Source organism: Macrotis lagotis, chromosome X, assembly GCF_037893015.1.
Source record: "Macrotis lagotis isolate mMagLag1 chromosome X, bilby.v1.9.chrom.fasta, whole genome shotgun sequence".
NCBI classification, from domain to species: domain Eukaryota; kingdom Metazoa; phylum Chordata; class Mammalia; order Peramelemorphia; family Peramelidae; genus Macrotis; species Macrotis lagotis.
In genome coordinates this window covers 167,500,041-167,523,975 of record NC_133666.1, presented here as the reverse complement: position 1 = coordinate 167,523,975, position 23,935 = coordinate 167,500,041, and the positions used below count along the sequence as shown (strand labels likewise).

General features: G+C 36.5%; 1 protein-coding gene across 1 annotated transcript in view; it reads left to right on the top strand.

The window, feature by feature from the left end:
- Positions 1–23,935, top strand: part of ALKBH5 (alkB homolog 5, RNA demethylase) — a 36,670-nt gene that overhangs the window by 5,179 nt on the left and 7,556 nt on the right. Inside the window, exon 2 of the mRNA XM_074207889.1 lies at positions 5,474–5,554. Coding sequence (XP_074063990.1) covers positions 5,474–5,554 — 81 coding nt within the window. The remainder of the gene's footprint in view (positions 1–5,473; positions 5,555–23,935) is intronic.

Here is a 23,935-nt window from a genome sequence, read left to right as displayed (position 1 = left end):
ATTGGCTCTGCAACCTTAGGCAAGTCACATAATGTCTATTCTAGGTAGCTTTCTAAGATTATAGGTTGCAGGGCATTGATAAAGTCAGGTTCCTCACTTGGGAAATATTCCCTATACAAATGAAACCAAGTCCAATTCCTGTCCTTCATCATGTCCATTTGAGAAGAGGTGTAATGAGGTCAGATAAGAAGAAAGGCAATTTCTGGATTCACTGTTAGTTACAAGGAACCTTAGATTATCTACTCAACCTATTCATTACCCAGAGAAGAAACCTTGGACCCAGAGTGGAAATGACTTGTCCAGGTTGACATACAGCATGCCAGCAAAGCCTTTTGACTTTAGTCCAGTACTCTTTTTACTGCATCATGATTTCATCTAATAATAGCTGAAACACTGCTAGCTTCAACAGCATTGCTCACTTTTTTGAGAATTATTGTAGGGGTTTAGTTTAGTTTACTTTTGTTTTTTAATAGTTGTCAATATGGAAAACAACTTCTGAAGATCACATAAACACGTTTGAAGTGGTAGTGGAAACCTATTGTAAACAAGAGCTTTGTCCTGCTTATTTCTAACTTCAGCTGGAAACTGCTTCCTGACCGGTATAACTTTTCACTCATTCATTTCCTTCAGTAGTAGACTCTACCTTCCCTTATTATTTTCTGCATAGTTTGCTGTTTGAGCAGAGGAACAGGGTAAGCCATTTTACTCTATTCCTTCAAAATACTGGTTTATTACCTTCTTCTGCCCATTTAGCATATTTTTTTTCCATTCTATTGGATGTCTTTATCAGGCTAAAATATAGAAATTACATTTTTTAATTAAATTAATTTCAGTTAGAAATCATTTCCTAGAAGCTAATTCCTTATTTACTGTTATCGTTAATGATCAGTTTTAGGATAAGAATATGTAATATCTACTTAGTGAAAACAGAGTTCAACTTTTATAATAAATAGCAAGTGGGGCAGATAACTCTTAAGGCACTTTATGCAGGGGAAGAACTATTCAAACAAAGAATAGCAAATATTCAAACTCTAGTGAAAAATGGAATGATAGTGCTGCCTTGGTTCATTAGGAAGCAGACTCACTGATGGTCTTGGGTCAGAGTTCTGTGCTAGGTTGTCTTAATGTTTATTGTCCTAGGAAGGACTACATGGAAGACAAGGAAAAAAAAGTTAGAGGTAACTGCTGCTTTCTTTGCACTCTTTAAGTACCATGGAAATATTTTAGGACTGTACAGCTCTGACCAAGGCTTAACTAGTTCTTCAGAGGGCTAATTTGGTTTTCAGAACTTTTCCACCTTAGAACATAACTGAAAAGATCAGAAATGTTTATTGATCTATTATTGATTGATTATCCCATTTAATTAAGATTTAATACATACTAAAGCATCTTGTCAATCAAGCATTAAGTGTCATGCTATGTTGTTGTAGGCGCTGTGCTGGGCACTGGGAGGTACAGGACAGAGACTAAATAATTCCTGTACTTCAAGAAAGGAGAGAAGAGGGGAGGGAGGGATGGGAAGGGATATGTGTTCCAAGCATAGGGGACAGACAACAGACAGGAGATGATGAGTAACAGAAGCAAGGTCAGTTTGCCTAGTTTCAGAGTGAAAGGGGGAGAGAAGTCCAGTGAGTCTGGAAAAATTGGTTTGGAGCATATTGTGTAGAACTTTAAAAGCTAAAGAGACAAACATTTTAACCTAGAGGTTAAAAAAGATTATGAGTAGTAAGTGGATTTACATGGTCAGATCTACTCTAGATAGCGTACGCCAGCCTTATAATGATGGCTATTATGCAAAGTTAAAAAAGTTCTAGAACTAGCATTGGGATTAATGGAAGGGGGGGAAGAATACAAAAACAAAGATGAATGATACTGTGGATTTGTGATTGGACAGTTTGAGAAAAAATTGTGCGCAGGCTCCAGAATTTAATGTTGTATGTAGTCAAAATTGGGATTAGATTAGCTTTATAGTTAGTTCTCTTGTTTAAGGCATTCTTCCTAACTTAAACTTCTGAAGTCCAGTCTTAAACTTTTTTTTCCTTGGATTTTAGTTGTATGTACTTTTATGATATTAGAATAATATATAAATAACTTCCACCTGAGATCACTATTCTGCTTTGGTGAAAAGTTGCTCACTTTCCAAAAAAGCCCAACTTTGTTTTGCCCTCTAGACAGATAGAAGGAAAATGCATTTCACTCCCACCCCCACCCCCTTTGAGAGAGTGTTCATGTTCTGATTGCAGTATGTTGAGAGTTCTTAAGCTGTCTCCTACTACAGCATGGATGGTATAGCAGAAAGAAGACTACTGGGTCAGGAGATTTAGGTTTGAATCCTGGCCCAGATGTATATAGCTCTGTGACAGTGAGCAAACAGGTCACTTTAACCTTCTTAAGACTCAAGTTTCTTCATCTGTAAAATGTGGAGAAATGTATGTACTGCCTACCTTTCATATAAAGAGAAACTTGTAAACCTTAGTGTTTCTTAAGCATGAAGTTATTTCTACCACCCACTGACCCAAAGACAGAACTGAAGACCCTAGATCTATAACCAAAAACCGATTTTCAGGATATCTCTAACCTTTACCAAATGGTGTTTAAGGAAGAAGTTAGCATCTTCACAAACCTCTCTTGATCATGCATTTTCCAAATCTTTCTACTTGAAAAAAGAGACTTAGAATGTGGTACAGGGAAACACTGGAAGAGGTCACTTCTTTCTCATGTGATAACATAATTATGTAGGCTGACCAATATATAAAACTTCCTTTCCTATGGAGATAAAATAACAGGCACTGACTTTTCCGCAGGCCAAGAGTGGCATTGGATCTTGGGCATATTCAGTTTCAAATTGGCATGTGGCTTCTCTTAAACAGGTTCTCTTGCAATAAATAGGCTCCTTAGTTGTAAATAACCCTAATGAACTCTCAGTTCAACACTTTATGGTGGAAAGTTCTGACTGAAGAATACTTTAACAAGTTAAATTTCTTCTATGAGCCTCTCTTCTTTGTATATTGAAACAACTTACGTTTATTTAATGATTAAGATCATATTAAAAACCATTTTTGAATGACTAGTATAGGTCCTTTTTTTACAGCCAAAGCATTCTTAGGCATTGCCAAAAATTTAGATAATAGTTTTGCTGATAGTAAATCCAAAGGTATAATGATAGGCTAATAATGAGTGTTAATGCATTTTAGTGTCAGATGCTTTAGTCATATGTCAGAATTAAGGCAACCACAAGAGGGAGCAGGAGCATCATCTGAGAGGAGCAAGATTAAGCTGATGTAAAAGGTACCAGAGGTAGCCAAGCTATAATATGTAACCTATGGTACTGCACACTTAGATGTTGGGAAAAACGATTTGAATCAGTTAAAATTATCCTTCCCAGGTCTTTTGAGTCATTTTGACTTCGTTTGGTAGGAGGGTGGCAGTTCTGTTTCTTTTTAAGAAAAAAGAGAATTGTTAAATGTCTGAATTTTCTACAGAATTGCATTTTGACAAACTTTCCCATGTTAACAGATTTAAAGATAGTATATTATTAGCTCAGTTACTGGCCAAGTCACACAGGTTAATAACACTTTCATATGTATGTATCATAAATGAGTTGTTTGGAGATTGGCCTTGTCTACCTTTCATGGTATTATTTTTTGTTTAGGTACGTAGAATAATAAAGGAAAAAATGCAAAAAGATTTGTAGCCATCCTGCCTGTTTGATCTAGCCCAAAGGATATGAATGAGAACTTCTTTAATTCAAGAAAGGAACCTTAAGTTATTTGATTCATAGGAGCCTGGGATATTTCTAGAGTTAATTCAAAAATTCTGGTTTATTCTATAGTCTTCATTGACCTCTGGTCAACCCTAACCCACCCTGAGAAAGTTTTTATTGTGGATATGCTCTCTTGAGGCCAGACAAAAACCAACCTGGTAACCTTGAAGGGACACGGGCCTTGGAACCAGGTCAGACTTTCTGAGACCTAAGCCAAAAGTAGCTTGTCACTAAGAGCATGGGTGAATAGCTGTTTGCCTCCTTCCACTAGCATATCAGATATCTTCTGCCTCTTTCCCATTCTCATTCCCTACCCTCACCCAAATAGTACCAGCCATTTTATAATATCTTGCCAAAGTGTGTCCAGGTTGAGTTTAGAGTGATAGAAGCCTAATAGGCCTGATGCTAATGCTACTTTTGAAAAGGACTTTCAGAAAAGCATGAACAGACTGAGCATAAAATGAGCTTTTAGCATATTGGACATTTTAGAGGTATATAAATTGAGTGAAATATTTGAGATCTTTTCTACTATTCATTACTGACTTGAGGCTACAGCTATTTTTATTTTTTTTATAAACTAAAACTTTTATGTTCTGAATGATTTTCAAGGTTTTTGTTTGATTGGCTATGATTGTATTGATAAGTTAAAATTACTTGGGGCATGACAACTAGGAGACAGTGCTGAAGAACAAAGTTAGCTCTGAAAGTAAACCATCGGGCAGGGCAGCTAGGTGGTGCAGTAGATAGAACACCAGCCCTGGAGTCAGGAGGATCTGAGTTCAAAGCTGGCCTCAGACACTTAATTACTTAGTTGTGTGACCTTGGACAAGTCACTTAACTCCATTGCCATGCAAAATAGCAAAAACAAAAAGAAGGTTAACTATCAAGTTGCCCCCCACATATAAGCAATTTTTAATTAGGTACCATGTTGAAATAAATACTAAATAATAGTAGTAATACCTAAACTATATCAAATGTCTAATTTGGAGACTTTGAATTCCTCAAGTGGTAGCTAGAGGGAAAATAGCTGTTGAATTTATCTTGGGTACTTTCTGTACCTTGGAGACTCATCATCACTTTGTCCACCTCAGCTTCTTCATAAAGCCTTAGAATTATTAGAGTTTGAGTATCTTTCTCTTTTTTCCTGTCCTATAGAGTATTAGCTTCGCTTCAGCTAATCTAGCTATTACAGTCAACCTCTGTATCTCTGATTCCTTCAGAGCTGAGAAGGATTGACAAATGTTGAATCTGTTCAAAATAAAATTTTGACTTAAGGGCCTTGCTAGATCTCGATAGTTTTTTTAATGGTTGTGGAGGGGTTTAAAAAAAAGTGTGGTATCATATAAATTGTTCAGCTTTTTCTTCTCACCTTTCCATTGTATTGTTTCCTTACCATGTGCCCATGTTTTCTTGAAGAAGTTTCTACATTTAGACTTGTTTTAGTTAAAATGTAGAGTCTCCACTGAGAAGAAACAACTTTTAAGTAGTAAACATGCCTCTTATGTCCAACATTGGGAGGGAATAATTTCCCTTATTTTGAATGACAAATGGTGATGCCTTTAGAGAGAATCTTTAATAGCTTCCTGATTATCAGAATGAGTTTTAGGGAGAAAGGAAATAGGGAGAAGAGGCCTGATCAAAGGAGTTGATAATAGTCTACCTCCCAGTTAACCACAACCTGCTCTCAGAATGTGCCATATTTTCTTTCAGTGGATATGCTGCTGATGAAATCACTCACTGCATACGACCGCAGGATATCAAGGAACGTCGAGCTGTCATTATCCTTAGGAAGTAAGTGTCAAAACTCATTTATTTTTCTAAGTTGATTGTTATATACCTTTCATCTTCTTGGATCTTGTTTGTAAATAACAACTTAGGCATATTTTTTGATTATAAGGAATACTTATGCACCAAGGGATGGGTATTTGGCAGAAGGAGCAGCCTTAGGTTCATTTTATCCTTTTCTTGATTTTTCATTCCAAAGGTATAAAGATGTTTCATCTGGAAGCTTAGGACTCTAATGATTAGATAGGAGTATTGTGAAAAAACATGTGCCATCACTATTTAAAAATACTCTAAGACTAAAAGATCTGAGAAAATCTTTTTTCTGTACCTAGAGAATATCCTAAAGTTCTTAACTATCACAACTTTCTTATTTAAAAATGGTAATTAATAGACTTTTAAAGGGTTTTGATATATTGCTTACACATCTTTCTTTCAGATGTCAAAGTTTTCACATACAGTAGGGAAAACAGACAGTAACGGAAATTGATCAATTGACTGAGAATCTAATTCTGACCTACATGGTCACTATTTCCCATGTAGGGAATTGATGACCAACTTGGGGTAAATTTAGGCAATGGTAGAAAAATCAGGAAGTATTGACATGCATCCTGCAACCATATAAGCTCTCCTAATTTTCTTTTATCAGATAAGTAGATTCTAAGAATCATGAAACTATAAAGCTAGAAAAGAGGAGGTCTTTATTTTTTTTTTATTTTTTTTTAGGTTTTTGCAAGGCAAATAGGGTTAAGTGGCTTGCCCAAGGCCACCCAGCTAGGTTATTATTAAGTGTCTGAGACCGGATTTGAACCCAGGTACTCCTGACTCCAAGGCCAGTGCTTTATCCACTACCGCCACCTAGCCACCCCAAAAAGGAGGTCTTTAAAGAGCATAAATTCAGTTCCTTCATTTTATAGATAAGGGAATCGGCTTTAGTAGTGAAAGAAATTATTTGCCCCAAGGTCACATAGCTTGTTTAGAGGACTAGAGCACAAATCTCCTCACTCCCAATTTGGTGTTATTCAAAACCCATAATTAGAATATGCTTTTGTAACTTAGTCTATTTCTTTACTTCTTCCCAGGACCCTTGGGCATCAATACAGTTTGTCATAATGAGCAAGCATTTAATAAATGTCTGTTGTATGGTGGGTATTGGCAATATAATGGTAAATGTCAAGCCTAACTTTGAAGGGATTGAGATTCAACTGCAGTACTTTAAACCTTTTTGCTCATAACTATGCTCTTTGCTGTGAGGAATTACAACACAATGAAGATTTAAGTAGGCAGTACTGTAGTAGAATAGTTGGTGACTTGAATATGCACAGTTCTCTTCAATAAGAGAGGCCTTTTTGTTGACTTTGCTGCAAGTTCAAGGTCTGACATTTTTGGAGATTAGTGTGAACATATAATAGGTAAGTTTTGTCTTTACAAATGCTATATGTACACATTAATACACTGAGTAAATAAAATATATGTTAAATAATTTTTTAAAATCTCTTATCTGAAATAACAAGATATCCAAAATTTCATGACATACCTAACAACCCTTGAGGGACACTCCCTTTTAGAACAACTTTTCCATTGGAAAACGTAGATTTATACAGATTGCAGTTAATTCAAGGTAGAGCAATAGAAAGATTCAATCAAAGTATGCTAGAACTTTCAAGAGGGTAATAGGACTTTTCTGACTTCAGGAAATACTTTTATCCTCAGCACATAGTAGGCACTTGATAAATACTTGTTGATTGATTAATTTCTCTGTTCCATCTGCAGCTTTTCTCACACACTTCATTTTTTAAATTTAATTTTAATTTTTAAATCCCCCCCCAGCTACATGCAAAAGCAAGTTTCAACATTTACTTCCAAAACCTTGAGTTCCAAATTCTCTCCCTCCCTCCCAGCATATACTCTCCATTAAAGAAAGCAAGTTACTTGGTACAGGTTAAAAATGTGTAGCCATGAAAAATATTTCTACAATAATCATATCCTTACACACTTTATTAAAGAAAAGGTTGATCACATAAGAATTCTTCTATCATGTTAACAAAAGGAGCCGCCTGATTGTGTCAAATATTTATTCGGGAGTGGGGTGGGGAATCGTTTCACTTGTACTTTTCAGTGCCCTGGCAAGGAATAATCTTCATTTTTGAAATGTTTTAAGAGATTTCCTCCACTAATATTTTTCTTCTAAGTCATCTAATGGTATTAAAGTATCCCTGCAGTATTTGTTAGACCCTTGCTTAATACCAAGAAATCTTGGCAAGTTGTACCAAAAGGTTTAGAGCATGGACCTGGTGATAGATTATATGTCTATCTACCTAAGATCACCTACATAAGTTTAGAGAGGCTCATAACTTAAAAGTTATATGGTAGTAAAGTTCACAAAAACTGTACTAAGGTGACTCTGGATTGCTGTCTGCATTGGTAGGAGTAACTGACTGTATGATTAATTGAAAATGCAGATCCTTATTAATAAAAGCAGATTTTTTTTAGTACTTAAGATTTATAATCACATTCTCTCATTTGTCTTAAGATATTCAAAATTCATTAAATCATCTAAAGTCAAACCTTCTAACCTGAAGAATCGGCTGTGACTCAGGAGGTCAGTTCATCAGACACTTGTAGAGAATACATAAAGTCAAGAGAATCTGGCAGCACAGAACTGAGGTTCACTGCCAGTGAAGGCAGCCAGATGGCAAAGGAGAAACCTGGGCATCTGGCAAAGTATCAACCCCTGACACAATAGCCAAGGAAGTGGCAGCCAGGGACAATAGCATCTCAATGAGAGCTAAGGGTTACTCATGCTAACAGGAGATTGAAAAGATAGGTCACCATCATTCCATTAATGCTGGTTGTGGAGAATCTCTGAGTTTAGGTTGATATGCCAGTCCAGTAGTTAATGATCTTCTTCTTTGCTGTCCTCAGATAGGCATGTGGTTTTAGTGTTAGGAGTATTAAGCCTGATCTTGCAATGCTTCTAACTCCTCCTTTCTGTTCAATTATTTGTATACATCAATGGGCAAAAGTTAAAGGGAAGCAGATTTCAGCACAGTTTTAAAAGTACCATTTCTGAGTTTTGTCCCTTCACTGTCCCTTGTAACAGAAGAGGCTTTGGGTAGAGGGAAGTCAGTATTTTATGGAAGGGGCCAAGGTGGAAAGCAGTTCAGCAAAAGCAATAAGTGTTTCAGCTGTGTATGAAAGAGTTTGTAATAGGTGTCCCTCATTTCTTCTGAAAGTGGAGGCAGGGAAGGGAAAATTATCAGCTTGGCTGATTTAAATAAATTTAATGATTCGGTTTAATTTTTGTTCTTTCATTTAGATTATTGTTTTTATTATTTTCCTGATTCTGTTTGCTTCACTCTTCAGAAGTTCATGTCTTTCTTTGGTTTTTCTGAATTGAACAGAAAAACTTTCTAATCTACCAATCAGTTAAAAAGACAGTCTCAAAAGATAACAACTTCTTCCTGTAAAAGAAAATATTTGAGCAAAACTTGGATTTAATTATTTAAAAAAAACCCTTTTTTTGAGCACCCACTGTGTGCAGAGCAGTATGCTGGGAAAAATAGAAAGTTTAGATAAGACATTCCCTACCCTCAGAGATTCAAGAATTTAGTCTAGTACTTCTGGTTGAACATCTGTTAAGCCTTCTCTGTGCAGCACCCCTATTTTGGATAAGCAGCTGAACCAGATAGATAGCCTCTAAGACAGTGATGTGATGTCAAGCAGGAGTCACTAATTTACACAAAATAATCCCTGTGGCCTTCATATTGACTTAGTTTTAAAATGTAGTATTACCCATGTTTTGTTGTATTTTTATTCTGTTAAATATTGTATAATTACACTTTAATCTGATTTGGTCTTCACTTGTAGTACACATATATGATACCTCTGTTTCTAGGATCCCTTCTCTGCCTGTTTGAGGTGTTAGAAGATTAAGAGAATAATATGAAAATGTTTTTAGATAGAGTAAATTGAAGATTATTGCAGAAATCAGAATAGAGTAGCTAGAAGAGGTCCAGGATGGCTGCATCAGCTAGTGCCTTCAAATATTCTAGTTGACCTAATCAGATTTCTTAAGCTATGCTAATTATTTTTATAAGCAAGAAACTATGTTTAGAACATTGAGTTGTTGGCACAGAGCACATCTTCTTAGTATTTTGAGCTATCAGGAGGGAATATGAAGACCCCTTAACATTCTGTCTGTGGAAAAACCATGGCTGTGCAGTGGTGTTTGCATAATGTACTTTATTGTAAGAGACTGTGAGATGGGACCCAATCAGGTCAGTTGATATAAGAGTATCAAGAAATGTTTGCTAGGTATTTTTTTAATCTAATTCATGTCGTGTAATTGTTTTGAAAACATCTATTTCTTGCATATGAAGTCTTAAGTGTTGCTAATGTTGGTGAAGCTAGAACTTTGCATGTATCCCATCATACACAGATGTGTCTTAAGGTTAAAGAAATAATACTTAGGTTTTTCCCTCTGGTGCATAACTGTTAAATAGTTTGTTCCTTTGGTGTTATTTACTAATATACTTCTATGGTCTTTCTGTCTAACGAAGACACATGCAGTAAAGCAAAAGGGTATTTTGTTTGCTTTTGGTGGATGTCATTGATCTGTAGACCATATTATATATATTTGGGGACTGAAGACAGCAGGTATCTATATACAGAATTGCTTTCATCCCTTTCCACTTGATTTTCCCAATCCTCTACCCAGAATTTAGGTATTTTAAATTTGATTTTAGATTTGATCTTAGGTTACAAAGTAGAGATTATAACTGACCTTTACACAGTACTTTAAAATTTGCAAATCATTTCACATATTTTCTCACGACCTTCAGCAACTCATTTTACATGTGCAGAAACTGAGGTTCAGAGGTTAGTGACTTTTTTCTGTAAACAACTAATCTCAAAGATGAGATTTGAATTCTCCCCCATCTGTCCAGTGCTCTTGCACTATTCTATGTCTTTGTATGATCCAGGAGACTCCTTCAGAAGCTATGACTTGGATAGGGAACTATTTGAAAATGGTACTCAAGGGGTGACTAGGTGGTGCAGTGGATAAAGCACCAGCCCTGGAGTCAGGAGTACCTGGGTTCAAATCTGGTCTCAGACACTTAATAATGACCTAGCTGTGTGGCCTTGGGGCAAGCCACTTAACCCCATTTGCCTTGCAAAAAACCTAAAATAAATAAATAAATAAATATATATATATATATATATATATATATATATATATATATAGTGGGAAATGGTACTCAAGCTGATGTAGTCACTTAGCTCAGTGTTAGTAAATCTTAGTGTCATGAAGTCTGTCTGCATAATTGCAAATATGATGGATCATAAAGTTTTTAGTGATTGGATATGCAAAAAGACAAATATTTGGAATATATCAAAATAGAATACAAAATTGAATTTTGTACCCATCCAACAGCAGTGATCTTAACTAGCTCAACTTTAAGAGGAATTTAAGTAGCTCCTCCTCTGGAGTTTAGTTTTATAGAGTACAAAAAAGTATTAACAATATATAAATATCTTCACTAAGGTCTTGGTGGTACTTTTCTGTTACACCACTTTTTCTAACACTCTTGCAGCTGACTCTGGTTTCTGATTTGAGTTAAATGTTAACCTTATTTTAAAGTGCTTCCATATTCTACCCCACAAAAAACCAACAGACATGGTTTCTATTTTTATGGCTCTCATTTTATGTTCCTAAGTGAAATCTTGATATTATAGGGAAAGAGTGTTGTTGTTGCATAACTTCAGAGATTTAAAAAACTTAAATTTTTGTGAAGGCCTAAGCTAGCGATTATTATTTGGCATCTTCAGCAGCACACTGAGGTTTGGCTTAGTTAGTTGGCATTCTTTCTACCACCTGAAGGTATTATTGGTTCAGGAAAAATGTGTTTATAACTGTGTCATATGTCTTCATATAACTGTTAAATATAGTCAACCTGCCCCAAAACAGTGAGATGCAGTTGCATAGTCACAATATTAGAAAGGATTTCCCTGTGGTTAAAATTGTGAGAAAACTAAGCAGAACATCTTATAGGCATGAGTAGCTTTTTCTAAGTGGAACAGAACCTCTCTCTAGAGATTTGGAAGTAAAGAATGCAAAGGACATGGCCAAGTTTGAAAGGCAAGAAAATGAAACTTTTTAAAAAAGTAAATCACTTACAACACTGACATTTCTGGATCTATCACCCTGAAGTGGTGTGCCAGCCAGAATCCATCAGTCCCTGGCACTAAAACCTGTTAAATGAGATACGTCACGATCTGATAAAGGTATAATATTTAAACTGATAGGGACCTACAAGATCATTTATAACTCACGCATTTTACAAATGAGAAAAAAAAGTGCTTAGGATTGATCTCCTTCCTAATTGTTGACTGCTTCCTTTAAAGGAAGAAGGGAGTCCTTCAACCCAAAGCTGATAGGTAGCAGAGACTGCTATCCCAAGAAAACCAGCTCACTGCTTCCTTTCCCATGGATGATCCCTAGAGACACAAAACTCAAATGCCCCCATCTTCTGGAGACTCTCAGGGAGATCCATTTTGTTCTGTTTTCCCCCTCCCATAAATAACCTTAGAATTCAAGGATATTGTATAGAACAGATGGTTTTAACTTATTTTAGCCAAGACAAAGCTATCTGATCCAACTTTTGACCTATCTGCTGGGCAGTATAGTAACATCCTCAGGGAATACCTCACTATTGTAGTCTTTTCATTTTTTTCTTTCATGATCTTTCCCAGCCCACAGCTGAGATTTGTCTAGTTTTAAATGATTCCCATAGGTTCTGAGATGTATTGCTTCAGTTTTAGACATTTCACATTGGGAGGAAAGCATAAATAGAACAAAACTTTGGGTTCTCCAAATGATCTAAGATTGAAACCACAATTGAAGTAATTTCCATTCCTTTTCTTGCTGCCTCATCTGTATAAACTCTTGTTGCTCTGTCTGGGATTCTCTGAACTAAATAGGATACTATTGTGTTCTGTCTGACATGTTTTAACCTACTAACTTGCTTTTCAGTAACATCCTAGCATCAAGAAAATCTGGAAGGGTGTCACACTTGTAGACCATTCTCTAGGTGTTTAGTACTGACTCTTTTTTTTCTTTTCTTTCCTTTTTTTTTGTTTGTTTTTTTGCAAGGCAGTGGGGTTAAGTGACTTGCCTAAAGTCACACAACTAAGTATGTATTAAATGTCTGAGGTCAAATTTAAACTGATGTGTGAGAATTTTGGTGTTGCCATTGGCTGTCTTCACTCTTACCTTGTTCTTTTTGAAATTGTTAATGTCAAAAATTTGACTCTTTGCTTCAAATCTGTCCAGATTAACCCAGTTGATGCTGCCTTTTTAATTATTTTCAGAATCCACTATTAGCATTACATCCTTGCTAATCACCTCCTTATTATACTCTCCCTCTAAACTTAATTCAGAGTCTATATAATCCAGTGACAGATTTAAGGAATTAAAGGGATGTTCTTGTCACAACAGAATTGTTCCAGATATGATAAGGGGACAATCTGTAGACTCAATGTTTGCAGGTGTTACTTGATGTGAAGGTAGGGGTCTAAAAAGAGTATGGAGTTTGCTTCTTTTTTTTTTGTTTGTTTGTTTTTGTTTTTTATGTTTTTGCAAGGCAAATGGGGTTAAGTGGCTTGCCTAAGGCCACACAGCTAGGTAATTATTAAGTGTCTGAGGTCAGATTTGAACTCAGGTACTCCTGATTCCAATGCCAGTGCTCTATCCACTGCACCACCTAGCCTCCCCTGGAGTTTGCTTCTTGAGTAAGTATAGTAGTTGCTCTAAATCAGAGTTTTAATGGAAAGAGTTGTAATTAGAGTAGTAACAATCAAAATAAATGAAGTTAGGGCAATTCTTGCAAATAGCTGCAATTCTATAAATACTACTCTAGGCTTTAGATTGAGTACTTCTTTTATTTTATTCCATAGTTTTACTTGGGTCTTGGGTTTTTGGTGATCACTGGAAGGCTTTTTTCAAACATATAAATAAAAATAACTTCCAGAAAACTGACTTTTAAGACCACTTCACTGTCTTTCACTTCAAGGATTTTGCCTAGCTCAGTATGAGCAGTCTCAGTGTTTGTTACTTTTGTCTTCAGTATAATCCTAAATGTTTGGTTTGGCAACTGAAGACCTAACTTGAAGTCTTGACTCGGTCAATTAATAATACTTGAACATGAGCAAGGTACTTAAGCATTTTGACTCTTGAGTTGAGTTTAAAATACTCTCCATTGTCCAAGGTCTGATGTCCCATGATTCTTACTTGAAAATACTGACTTTTTAAAATATTCTTCTTGTCTTAGAACAAACTAGAACTTGCCATCTACCCATTCTCTACCATAGCTTCTGCAGTAGAGAATTGGATAGATGTGATAAATTTAGAATAATAAACTCATTTGGATTTGTTAGTAACTTCCAAGCCCCAAAACAAAAACAGAAGATTATACCAGAGTTTCCTGGATAACTTACCTCAGTAGTAATCTTACTGATAATACTTATTTTCCAAAGGAAAGAGTTTATCATCTTTTCTTGGATTTAAAAATAAGGAAGAGGGAACACTTTTAGAACTATATAAAAATCCACCTTTCATCGTAACATTTTCTTTGTTCTCAATTATGAATGGGTGTGATCTTGAACAAACTGAGATCTGGGGAAGACCTTGATTTAGAAAGACCAACATCACCCACTGCATCCTGGGCCATTACCAGTTGTCTTGACTTTTGTCTTGCTACTGGACTTTGATGACCAGAAGAGAAAGTATGAAGACTTTACACAACACTGCCTCATTTATATCCAATTCAGGAGCAAGTCAGATATCACCCTTTTGATGTCATTGTTCCTCTTCGAGAATGAAGGGCAAGCAACACAATATAAAATCCAAAAATGTAATGACTAGGAATTATGACTTCTCAGGATGTTTACCAAAACTGCTCAACATTTTGGAGGACTTTTATATTACGTGGTCTACTAACTAACCTTGATTAGATTAGAATAGAGTTCATAATTAAATATAATTCCTGATTTGTATTGAAAACCAAATGCTCTTCTGTTAGTAGCAGAATTGTGATTCTGTTGCTTTACTTAGGAACATGTCTAGAATACAAAAAATAATGCTGGCTAAAGCTCTGCAGGAGATACCTTTCAGAATTGGCACAAGACACATTACCACCACCAGGCCTGCTTGAATTTGCCAAAAGATTGCATTTCACTGCCTCTCTAAGGAATGGAGCATTGACTGAGACCCTCAGCCTTGAGATCTTGAACCTTCTAATTACCTACCTTTACCAGTGAAATGCCTCCCAGCCACTTGTACTCTGCCCCATTACTTATCCCAGTGGTTAACAAGCTTCTTACTCTCCCAATCTCTGTGATCCTGAATCCTATGTTACCAAAGAAACTATCTTCACCCCTTCCATTGTGCACTATGGTACTATAGCTCCATTTATTTTAGACTTTTTTCTCTCATGCTTCTCCAACCTTCTTGCACTCAAAACTGCCTCTAGCAGTACTGGTTACTTTTTTCTAGTACTGGTTGCATTTTTCTCACAGCTCATTGTGGGGAGTCAGAATACTTATATTCCCCTTTCTGATCAATCACTCAATAGCTTCTCTTCCCAGAAGTTCATTCTATTCATTTTTATCATCCAGTCCCAATCATGATGGTTTTGTACTCATACCAACCCCTACTCTCCTAGAACCTCTCCTTTCTCAATTCTATGTCAAGACTATTGCTTTTATACTAGAGGATGTTCCTTATTCCACACTCATGACCTATTCCTCTAGACTGTCTCAGCGACACAGACATAACCTTGATCTCACCATCTCATCATTTATGTTCAAGAATTCCTGAATTCCTTTATCTGATCTTAAGTTGTTTTCATCTTTTCCAGTGCCTTTCTGCTCTTGAACTGATTTTTTTGTCTTCTCCAGCCCTCCAATCCTGATACTTTTTTGGGCTGTTCTGGTTTCACTCTCCTCCCTCCCTGTTCTTGACCCCTAAGTGAACCAGTACTATCTGTAACTATCTACAACTCTGTACTATCTTTTCCTCTTGGATCCTTTGCTTCCTTGTCCGGTGTCACTCATGATTTGTCAAACCCCAACCCAGGCTTCTCTCACCATCTGCTTCTAATTATATGCTATGATTAGAACTGCAGAAAGTCACACAATGGTTTTGACTGGTCCATTCCAAATTTATGCTATCTAATCTCAACTGGTTTGCAAGGCAATTCTTCTCATCCCTAAAGGATTTTTTTATCCCTCTTACCACAATAACTTACCTTCTTAGCTAAGAACTTCACTTTATATTCCACTGAGATAATCAAGGCCAGTAGCTACTAGATTTTTCTTCTCTTCTCATCTCACATCCTCTTAACATAATACCCTACTGTCTCGTCTTTTTGTTCTTTGAAATTGAGAGATATGACTTTACCAAAACTAACATGTACCCCTCAATTCTATCCATTTCTGACTTTTCCATAAGATTGCCCCCACTTTTGTCTCCTATCTTTCACTGACTGCCCTTATTCTTTTCCTATGCCTACAAACATGCTCAAGTCTCCCCATCTTTAAAACTATCATGGGGAAGCCAGGTGATGCAGTGGATAGAGCACCTGCCCTGGAATCAGGAGGACCTAAGTTCAAATCCAGCTTCAGACACTTAATAATTACTTAGCTGTGTGACCTTGGGCAAGTCACTTAACCCCACTGCCTTGCAAAAAAAAATCTACCATGACCATTCGTTATTTTCCTATGGTTCCCCTCCCTTTCTCAGCTAAATTCCTCTCAACCCTTTGTAATTTGACATCCTACCTTGTTATTCAAGTAAAACTGCTTTCTCCAAAGTTACCAATGTTATCTTAATTTTCCATTCTGATGGTTCTCATTTTCATCCTGTTGATCTTTCTGCGCAGCACTTGAGGCTTCTCATGGATATATTCTCTTTCTTTGTTTTCCTTCTACGTGTATAACCATTTCTCTTTAATTTCCTTTGCTGAATATTAATCAGTGATATGACCATTAATTCTGGATACTCTCAAAGCCTCTGTCCTGAGCATGCCTTATCTTCTTTTTTTTCCTCAACACTTTTTCACTTGGTTGATCTCTTGGACTTCTGGGCATTTCCAGATGTCTTCTCTTCCTGGGTATGTATGTGTCAGTGTGTCTTGTGTGTCTCTCTGTGGCTTCCACCTTTTCGATCTCCTTATACATCACTCATATATCCTGCAAAGAAAGTAGTCTAGCCTCCTTGCTAATCCTCCCATTCAACATTCCATCTCCCATTTCTGACTTTGCACTGACTTTTTTACAATGCCTACAATACTTTCTCCTCCTCATCTCTACCTCTTGGAATTCCTAGTTGTCTTCAAGACTTAGATCCTTTTTCAAAAGGTTTTTCCTGGCTCCCCACAAAAGTTACCTTCTGTTTCTTTTGTTTGTTTATTTGTGTGTGTATACTATTTTAAAATACAATTTGTACTATCTAATGTAGTTAAGAGTTCCCTTGTATTATATGTGGGAGTATAAATGACTGGATTCTTAACAGAAGATTAAGTTCAGACTTCAAAGATATTGGCAGTGAACACTAAATTTATGTTAGGAATTGCAGTGGTGTAAGACCAGATTCATTCAGAACTGAACATTATGATTTTGCATGCAGATTTCAAAATGGAAGCTAAATTGAATTGTGCCACATGTAGACCTTAGTATTTTTAGATGCATTGTTTTGTAATTTTTTTACATTTAGATGACTGATCATTTAAATATATCTTTCAACAAATAAGATTAAAGAAAAATATCTATATTTATATAGTATCTGGTATTATATATTTCTATATTCCATATTACTATATTATACAAAATATAACATAAAACATTATATAATACTAGATTTTTTCCCTTTAATCTTATTTTAATATGTATGTGTTATTTATCTTGTTGTTAGAATGTAAGTTTCTTGAGGGCAGGAATTATTTTCCTTTTATCTTTATTTCTCTAGGAACTGGTATAATGACTTGCATATACCTAGGTGATTAATAAATGCTTGCTAATTTGATTGCAACTGCTGTGTTAAGTTGTTGGAATAAAAGTAGGGATCCTTCCTTGGGGAAGCTATTGAATTTGACCGTATTTGAATACTTCAGCAAGTCCTACCGAAGTTATTAAATTTAGTTAATTCTTTTCATCTTCCATTGTATGAGTTCAGTTCATTTTCTTCTCTTAGCAATAGCTTGGATAAAAGTAAGTCAGTTAGATCTGTGTCCAGCTACCTGGAACTACCAAGAACAAATACTTCAATGTTATAGGAATGTAGAATCATCACATTTTGTGAGAGTAACAAAAATCTTAAAATATTAGAATAGGAAGGGACTGAGGATTCAATTCAGCAAACATTGTTACATTTCTACTTTAATGAGCAAGGCTGTTTTGTGTGTTAGGGGATACAAGTACAGACATGAAAAAAGACATTCTGTTGGGAGAGACAACATATAGTACTTAATCTTTTCACAAGGTAGTTTTAGAAAAAAGAAAGCAATGACGACTAGGCAGCAAAAGAGGAGAAAGTAGCAATGCAAGTTAACTAGCTGCTGAGATGAGTCTTAAAGGAAATAAAGAGAGGGAGCAGGCATCCTGAGCACCCCCGATCCTGGGAGTGGGAAACAGCTCAAGCAAAATCCTAAAGCAGGAGACATTGTCTAGTTCTGGAGTAGTTAGTGGCAGATTTGGCTGACTGAAACACAGAGCACAGTGTATATGAAGAAAAGTGATGATGAAATAAATCCAGAAAGGCAAGTGGAGCCAGGTTCTAGAGACTTGGTAAACTTGAAGACATTATATTTTATCCCTGAATTAGTAGGAAGCCAATACAGAACTAGTTATACTTCCTCTTTTTACAAAGAAATAGATGAAACTTGCCGATTCACCCATCCAGGTAGAGGCAGAGTAACAAAATACTTTAATAAACATAGCAGACCTTAGTGATCCAAATGAGTGTTGTCTTTCAAAGCAGTTGCTTCAGAGTCTGTTCATTTGTTCCAGAACTATTCCCATTGCTCAGAACATGTCTAGGACTGCTGTTTCTGGAAATACTTTTCAGAACCTGTAGAACACTCTTGGGGATAGTCTCTCTAGAGACCTTTTTTTTTTAAAAAAAAATGTGTTCCTCTTCTCTTCTTTAAGGATATGATTTCTCTCTCATCACACCCAATTTGGATCAAGGTACAACATGGAAACAAAGTAAAGACTGACAGAGTGCTTTCCGTGGGGGGGTGGGGGGAGGGAAGCAAGATTGGGGGGGGGGATTGTAAGACTCAAATAATATCTCTAATAAAAATAAATTTTAAAAAAAATTGGGTTTAGGGGCAGCTAGGTGGCGCAGTGGATAGAGCACCAGCCCAGGAGTCAGGAGGACCTGAGTTCAAATGTGACCTCAGATACTTAATAATTGCCTAGCTGTGTGACCTTGGGCAAATCACTTAACCCCATTGCCTTAAATAAAAATAAGATAATTAAAGGATGGGTTTGATTTTTGGCAACAATCAATAATAATTTAGGATTTAAAAAAATTAAGTGGTTTCATAAAGTAATGGGGATAGGTATGAGCCATCCATATGCCACCACAGAAGACATGTCTTGAAATGTCCTATAAGAAATTTCCACCATCTGTAGAAGAAGTATACAACTTGTATAGGAATTACTGTGAAAAGGACACTGCTAGTCTTGATCAGTTAGCTTCATAACTTCATGCTTATACCTAAGATAAGAATAGGAAAGGGAACTATGATTTCATTGTTGTAGGGAGCTCATTATGGTGATGAATTTTTGCCAATGTAGGCTGGAATTAGAACTCTGAGAGGCTGAATGGCAGACCCCAAATGATATAGCCAGTCAGTGTCCAAGGCTAGCTTTACCCACACACTAAAAAAAACAAGGGGGCAGCTAAGTAGGGCAGTGGATAGAGCACTGGTCTTAGAGTCAGGAAGACAGGAGTTCAAATCCAGCTTCAGGCAACTTAACACTTACTAGCTAGATGACCTTGGACAAGTCACTTAACCCTGATTACCTGGCATTCAGGGTCATCTCCAGTCACCCTGATTCATATCTGGTCACTGGACCCAGGTGGCTCTGGAGGACAAAGTGAGTTTGGTGACCTAGCAGAGTACCACCCCACTCAAATCCAGTTCATGTGCTTGTCATGACATCACCTCCCTGATGTCTTCTTCGAGAATGAAGGACAAAAATCATCATCCATACATATAACAAATATAAGTAGTAAATGTAGTGACTCTCATTTGGAATATTATGGACATTTTCTAAATTTCTAAGTGACTTTGTTGATCCCTGAATTGTGAAAACATAATTAGTAGATCAGAACTTGAGCTGTCTAGGTTATTCCACAGCATTTTCTCTCTCCTTATCTTCTTGAACTCATTTGTAGCCTTTTTGTACCATATTGTCTAATCAGTTTTGACTTTGGAGAATATCCCATTTTCCCACTTCTCATACTGCTTTCTTTCAGCAATTCCTGCTGACTTCTCCCTTCTACTTGTTGTTCTTAGATTTGCCTTGAAGCATATAGTTTTGCTACTTAAACTTCCTGTCAGATTATAATCTGCTTGCCCAATTATGTACAACTAACTGTGGCCCTACAAAGTTGTAGTTGTCATCTTCCACAGGACTGCTGTTTTCATTTAGATTTCCTACAATTCTCTTAAAAATCGAACAAGGCACTAGGTATATGCAAATATCTAGGGAAAAAATGTAATTAATCATATTGAAAACAGAAGTATCATGATGATCTTACTAACTGCAGAAAAATCTTTAACAAACTACAACACACATTTAAGCTTTTAAAAAGAATGTATAGGGAAAAAATGTATAGGTATAGAGGGATCTTTCTTATTTGATAAAATCCAAATAAAAGGGGGCAGCTGGGTGGTACAGTGGACAGAGCACCAGCCCTGGAATCATGCCTCAGACACTTAATAATTGCCTGTTGGGCAAGTCACTTAACCCTATTGCCGTAAATAAATAAAAAAAAATTTTAAATCCAAATAAAACTAAACATGAGGAAACACTAGAAGTTTTGCAGTAAGCTTAGAAGTAAAGCAAAGTGTCTCCTTGCCCTGCTGTTATTTGATAAAGACCTAGAAATGATAGCATCAGTAATAAAACAAGACAAAAAAATTAAAAACAAAGACAGCTGTCACTATTTGCTAGTGATGTGACTTAAATAACCCTAAGAAATCAAAGAGACTAATTGAGACAATAGAATTAGTAGAATTGTAGTTTATAAAATTAACCCACAAAATCAACAACTTTTCTATATAACCATAACAATCCAGGAGACGATAATAGAAAATACCTAAAAGTTACTGTTTAGATAACTCTAAATGCATAAAATATTTGGGAGTCAGCATGCCAAATTTTACCCCTACTACCTGCAAAATCAATTACAAAATATTCCTTAAGGAAATAATGAGGGGACAGAGCCAAGATGGCAGCGTGAAGGCAGCATTTCCCGGGAACTCCTTCCCCCCAAACTCCAAAAGCCAAAATTATAACTCTAGCCAAAATTTACAGGGGCAGAACCCACAGAAAGATTGAGTGGTACATTTTCCCAGTCCAAGATAACTTAGAAGTTCCGCGGGAAAGATGTGTTTCACTAGGATGGGGGTTGGAAAAATGCCATGGCCGCAGTGCAGCCCAGCCCAGAGAGCACTGGCAACAGCTTGAAGGGGCAGTGAGAGAACTCTGCTACACCAGAATGAGTGTAGAGTGAGGAGCACCGACTGCAAAATCTGCAGTGAGAATCTGGAGAAAACAGCCTGCACCCACAGAGACAGTAAAGGAAGTCTGCAGAGATTTCTCTGCTCTCACTTGGAGTAGGACTCTGCTGCTAGCCTACACTCAGATCCAGGTTGCAGTTTGGGCTTCCATACTAAGTAGCTTGGATTCCTCCTTATACTCCAGGGCAGAGGGAAGTGGGGGGGGGGGCATCTACATATCAAAGCACAGGCAAAAGAGCATAAGACCTTGGAGGAATAAAGGTCCCAGTGGGGTGTCCCCCCCCCCAAAAAAAAAAAAACCAAAGCCTTGGAAGTGTTGTCTTGGGCTGAGGAAATGAGTAAACACCAAAAAAAAAGAAGAATCTGACCATAGAGAAATACTTCAGTCCTGTGGAAGATCAAAACACATACTCACATGATGACAAAATTGAAGCTTCCATATCCTAACCTCCAAGAGAAATAGAAAATGGGCTCAGACTATGAATGAGCTCAAAAAAGACTTTGAAAAGCAATTAAAGGAGATGGAGGAAAAATTGGAAGGAGAAATGAAAGTGATGCAGAAAAATCATGAAAACCAAATCAACAGCTTGGTGAAAGATATACAAAAAAATACTGAAGAAAATAATATGTTAAAAACCAGTTTAGGCCTAATGGAAAAAGCAAAACAAAAGGCAAATGAGGAGAAGAATACCTTAAAAAGCAGAATTGGCCAGCTGGAAAAGGGATAAAAAAGCTCTCTGAAGAAAATAACTCCTTCAAATGCAGAATGGGACTAAAGGAAGCTAATGACTTTGCAAGAAATCAGGAAGAAATAAAACTTCCAAAAAAGCTAAAAATTAGAAGAAAATGTGAAATATCTCATTGGAAAAACAACTGACCTTGAAAACAGATCCAGAAGAAATAATTTAAAAATTATTGGGCTACCTGAAAAATCATGATCAGGAGAATTATTTTTCAAGAAATAATACAGCAAAATTACCCTGAGATCCTAAAAGTAGAGGGTAAAATAGAAATTGAGGGAATTCACCAGTCACCTCCTGAAAGAGATCCCAAAAGAAAAACTTCCAAGAATATTATAGTCAAATTTCAAAACTCCCAAATCAAAGAGAAAATTCTAAAAGCTGCCAGAAACAGAGAATTCAACTACCGAGGCTCCATAGTCAGAATTACACAGGATCTGGCAGCATCTACAGTAAGGGCTTGTAGGGACTGGAATATGATATTCTGGAAGGCAAAAGATCTTGGTTTAAAACCAAGAATCAGCTACCCATCAAAGCTGAACCTCCTCTTTCACAGGAAAGGGTGGACTTTCAATGAAACAGGGGACTTTAAAACTTTCCTATTGAAACAACCAGAGCTGAATAGAAAGTTTGATCTCCAAGTACAGGACTCTGATAAACTATAGAGGGAGTAGAAGAGAGGGGCTAACTATTAGGAACTTAATGATATTGAACTGTTTGTATTCCTGCATGGGAAGAAGATATTAATAACTCATATGAACTTTCTCATTTATAAGAGCTGTTAGAAGGAGCACATATAGACAGGACATAGGAAAGAGCAGAATATAATGATATAGTAAAAAGTACTGGGAAGAAGGGAAAGGAGATGAAGAAGCTAAGAAATTTCACCAAAGAGTCAAGAAAAAGCTTTTTTAATGGAGTGGAAAGGAGGAAGATGAAGGAGAACGAATGAGCCTTCATTCTCATCAGAAATGGCTCAGAGAGGAAATAACATGAGAAAACTGTAAAGAAAGGGATGGGATAAGGAGGAAGGGGGGAATAGGTGATAGAAGAGAGGGAAGATTGAGAGAGATGGTACTCAGATACAACACACTTTTGGATAGGGCCAGGATGAAAGGGGAAAGAGAAAATAGAATAAATGAGAGTGAGAGGAATAGAGTGGAGGTACAGCTAGTAATAGCAACTGTCGGAAAAATATTGAAGCAACTTCTTTGGTGGATTTAGGATAAAGAAAGCAACTCATCCCAGAGACAGAGCCATTGGAATCTCAACACAGACTGAAGTATATATTTTTTTCTCTCTATTCTTGAAGTTTCTCATCTTCTTGCGGGGGGGGGGGTATGTTTATTCTATAACACATTCAATTTCAATCAGTGTGTAGCATGGAAACAATGTAGAGACTATCAGACTGCCTTCTTTGGTGGGTAGAGGGAAAGGGGGGAAATTGTAAAATTCAAAACCTTACAAAAATGAAGGTAGATACTATTATTGTGTATAATTGGAAAACAAATAAAATGTTAACAAAATACTAAAAAAAGAAATAATGAACAACTTGCTAAGGATAGCTATTGAAATATTCGTTACTTTATGACTGGGCTGCATCAGTATAAAGCAAGTGATAGTACTACTATAATTACTTTATAGTTTCAATACTATTACACCAAACTTCCAAAAGGGATGTTCTTTCAAGATAGACATTTGAATAAACAAAAGATTGAGAATATCAAGGGAAATAATGGAAAAAAAGTAAGAATAAAGAGGGGAATAAGCACATCCAGACCTCACACTACATTATAGATCAGCAATCTGCAAAATCATTTAGTGCTGGTTAA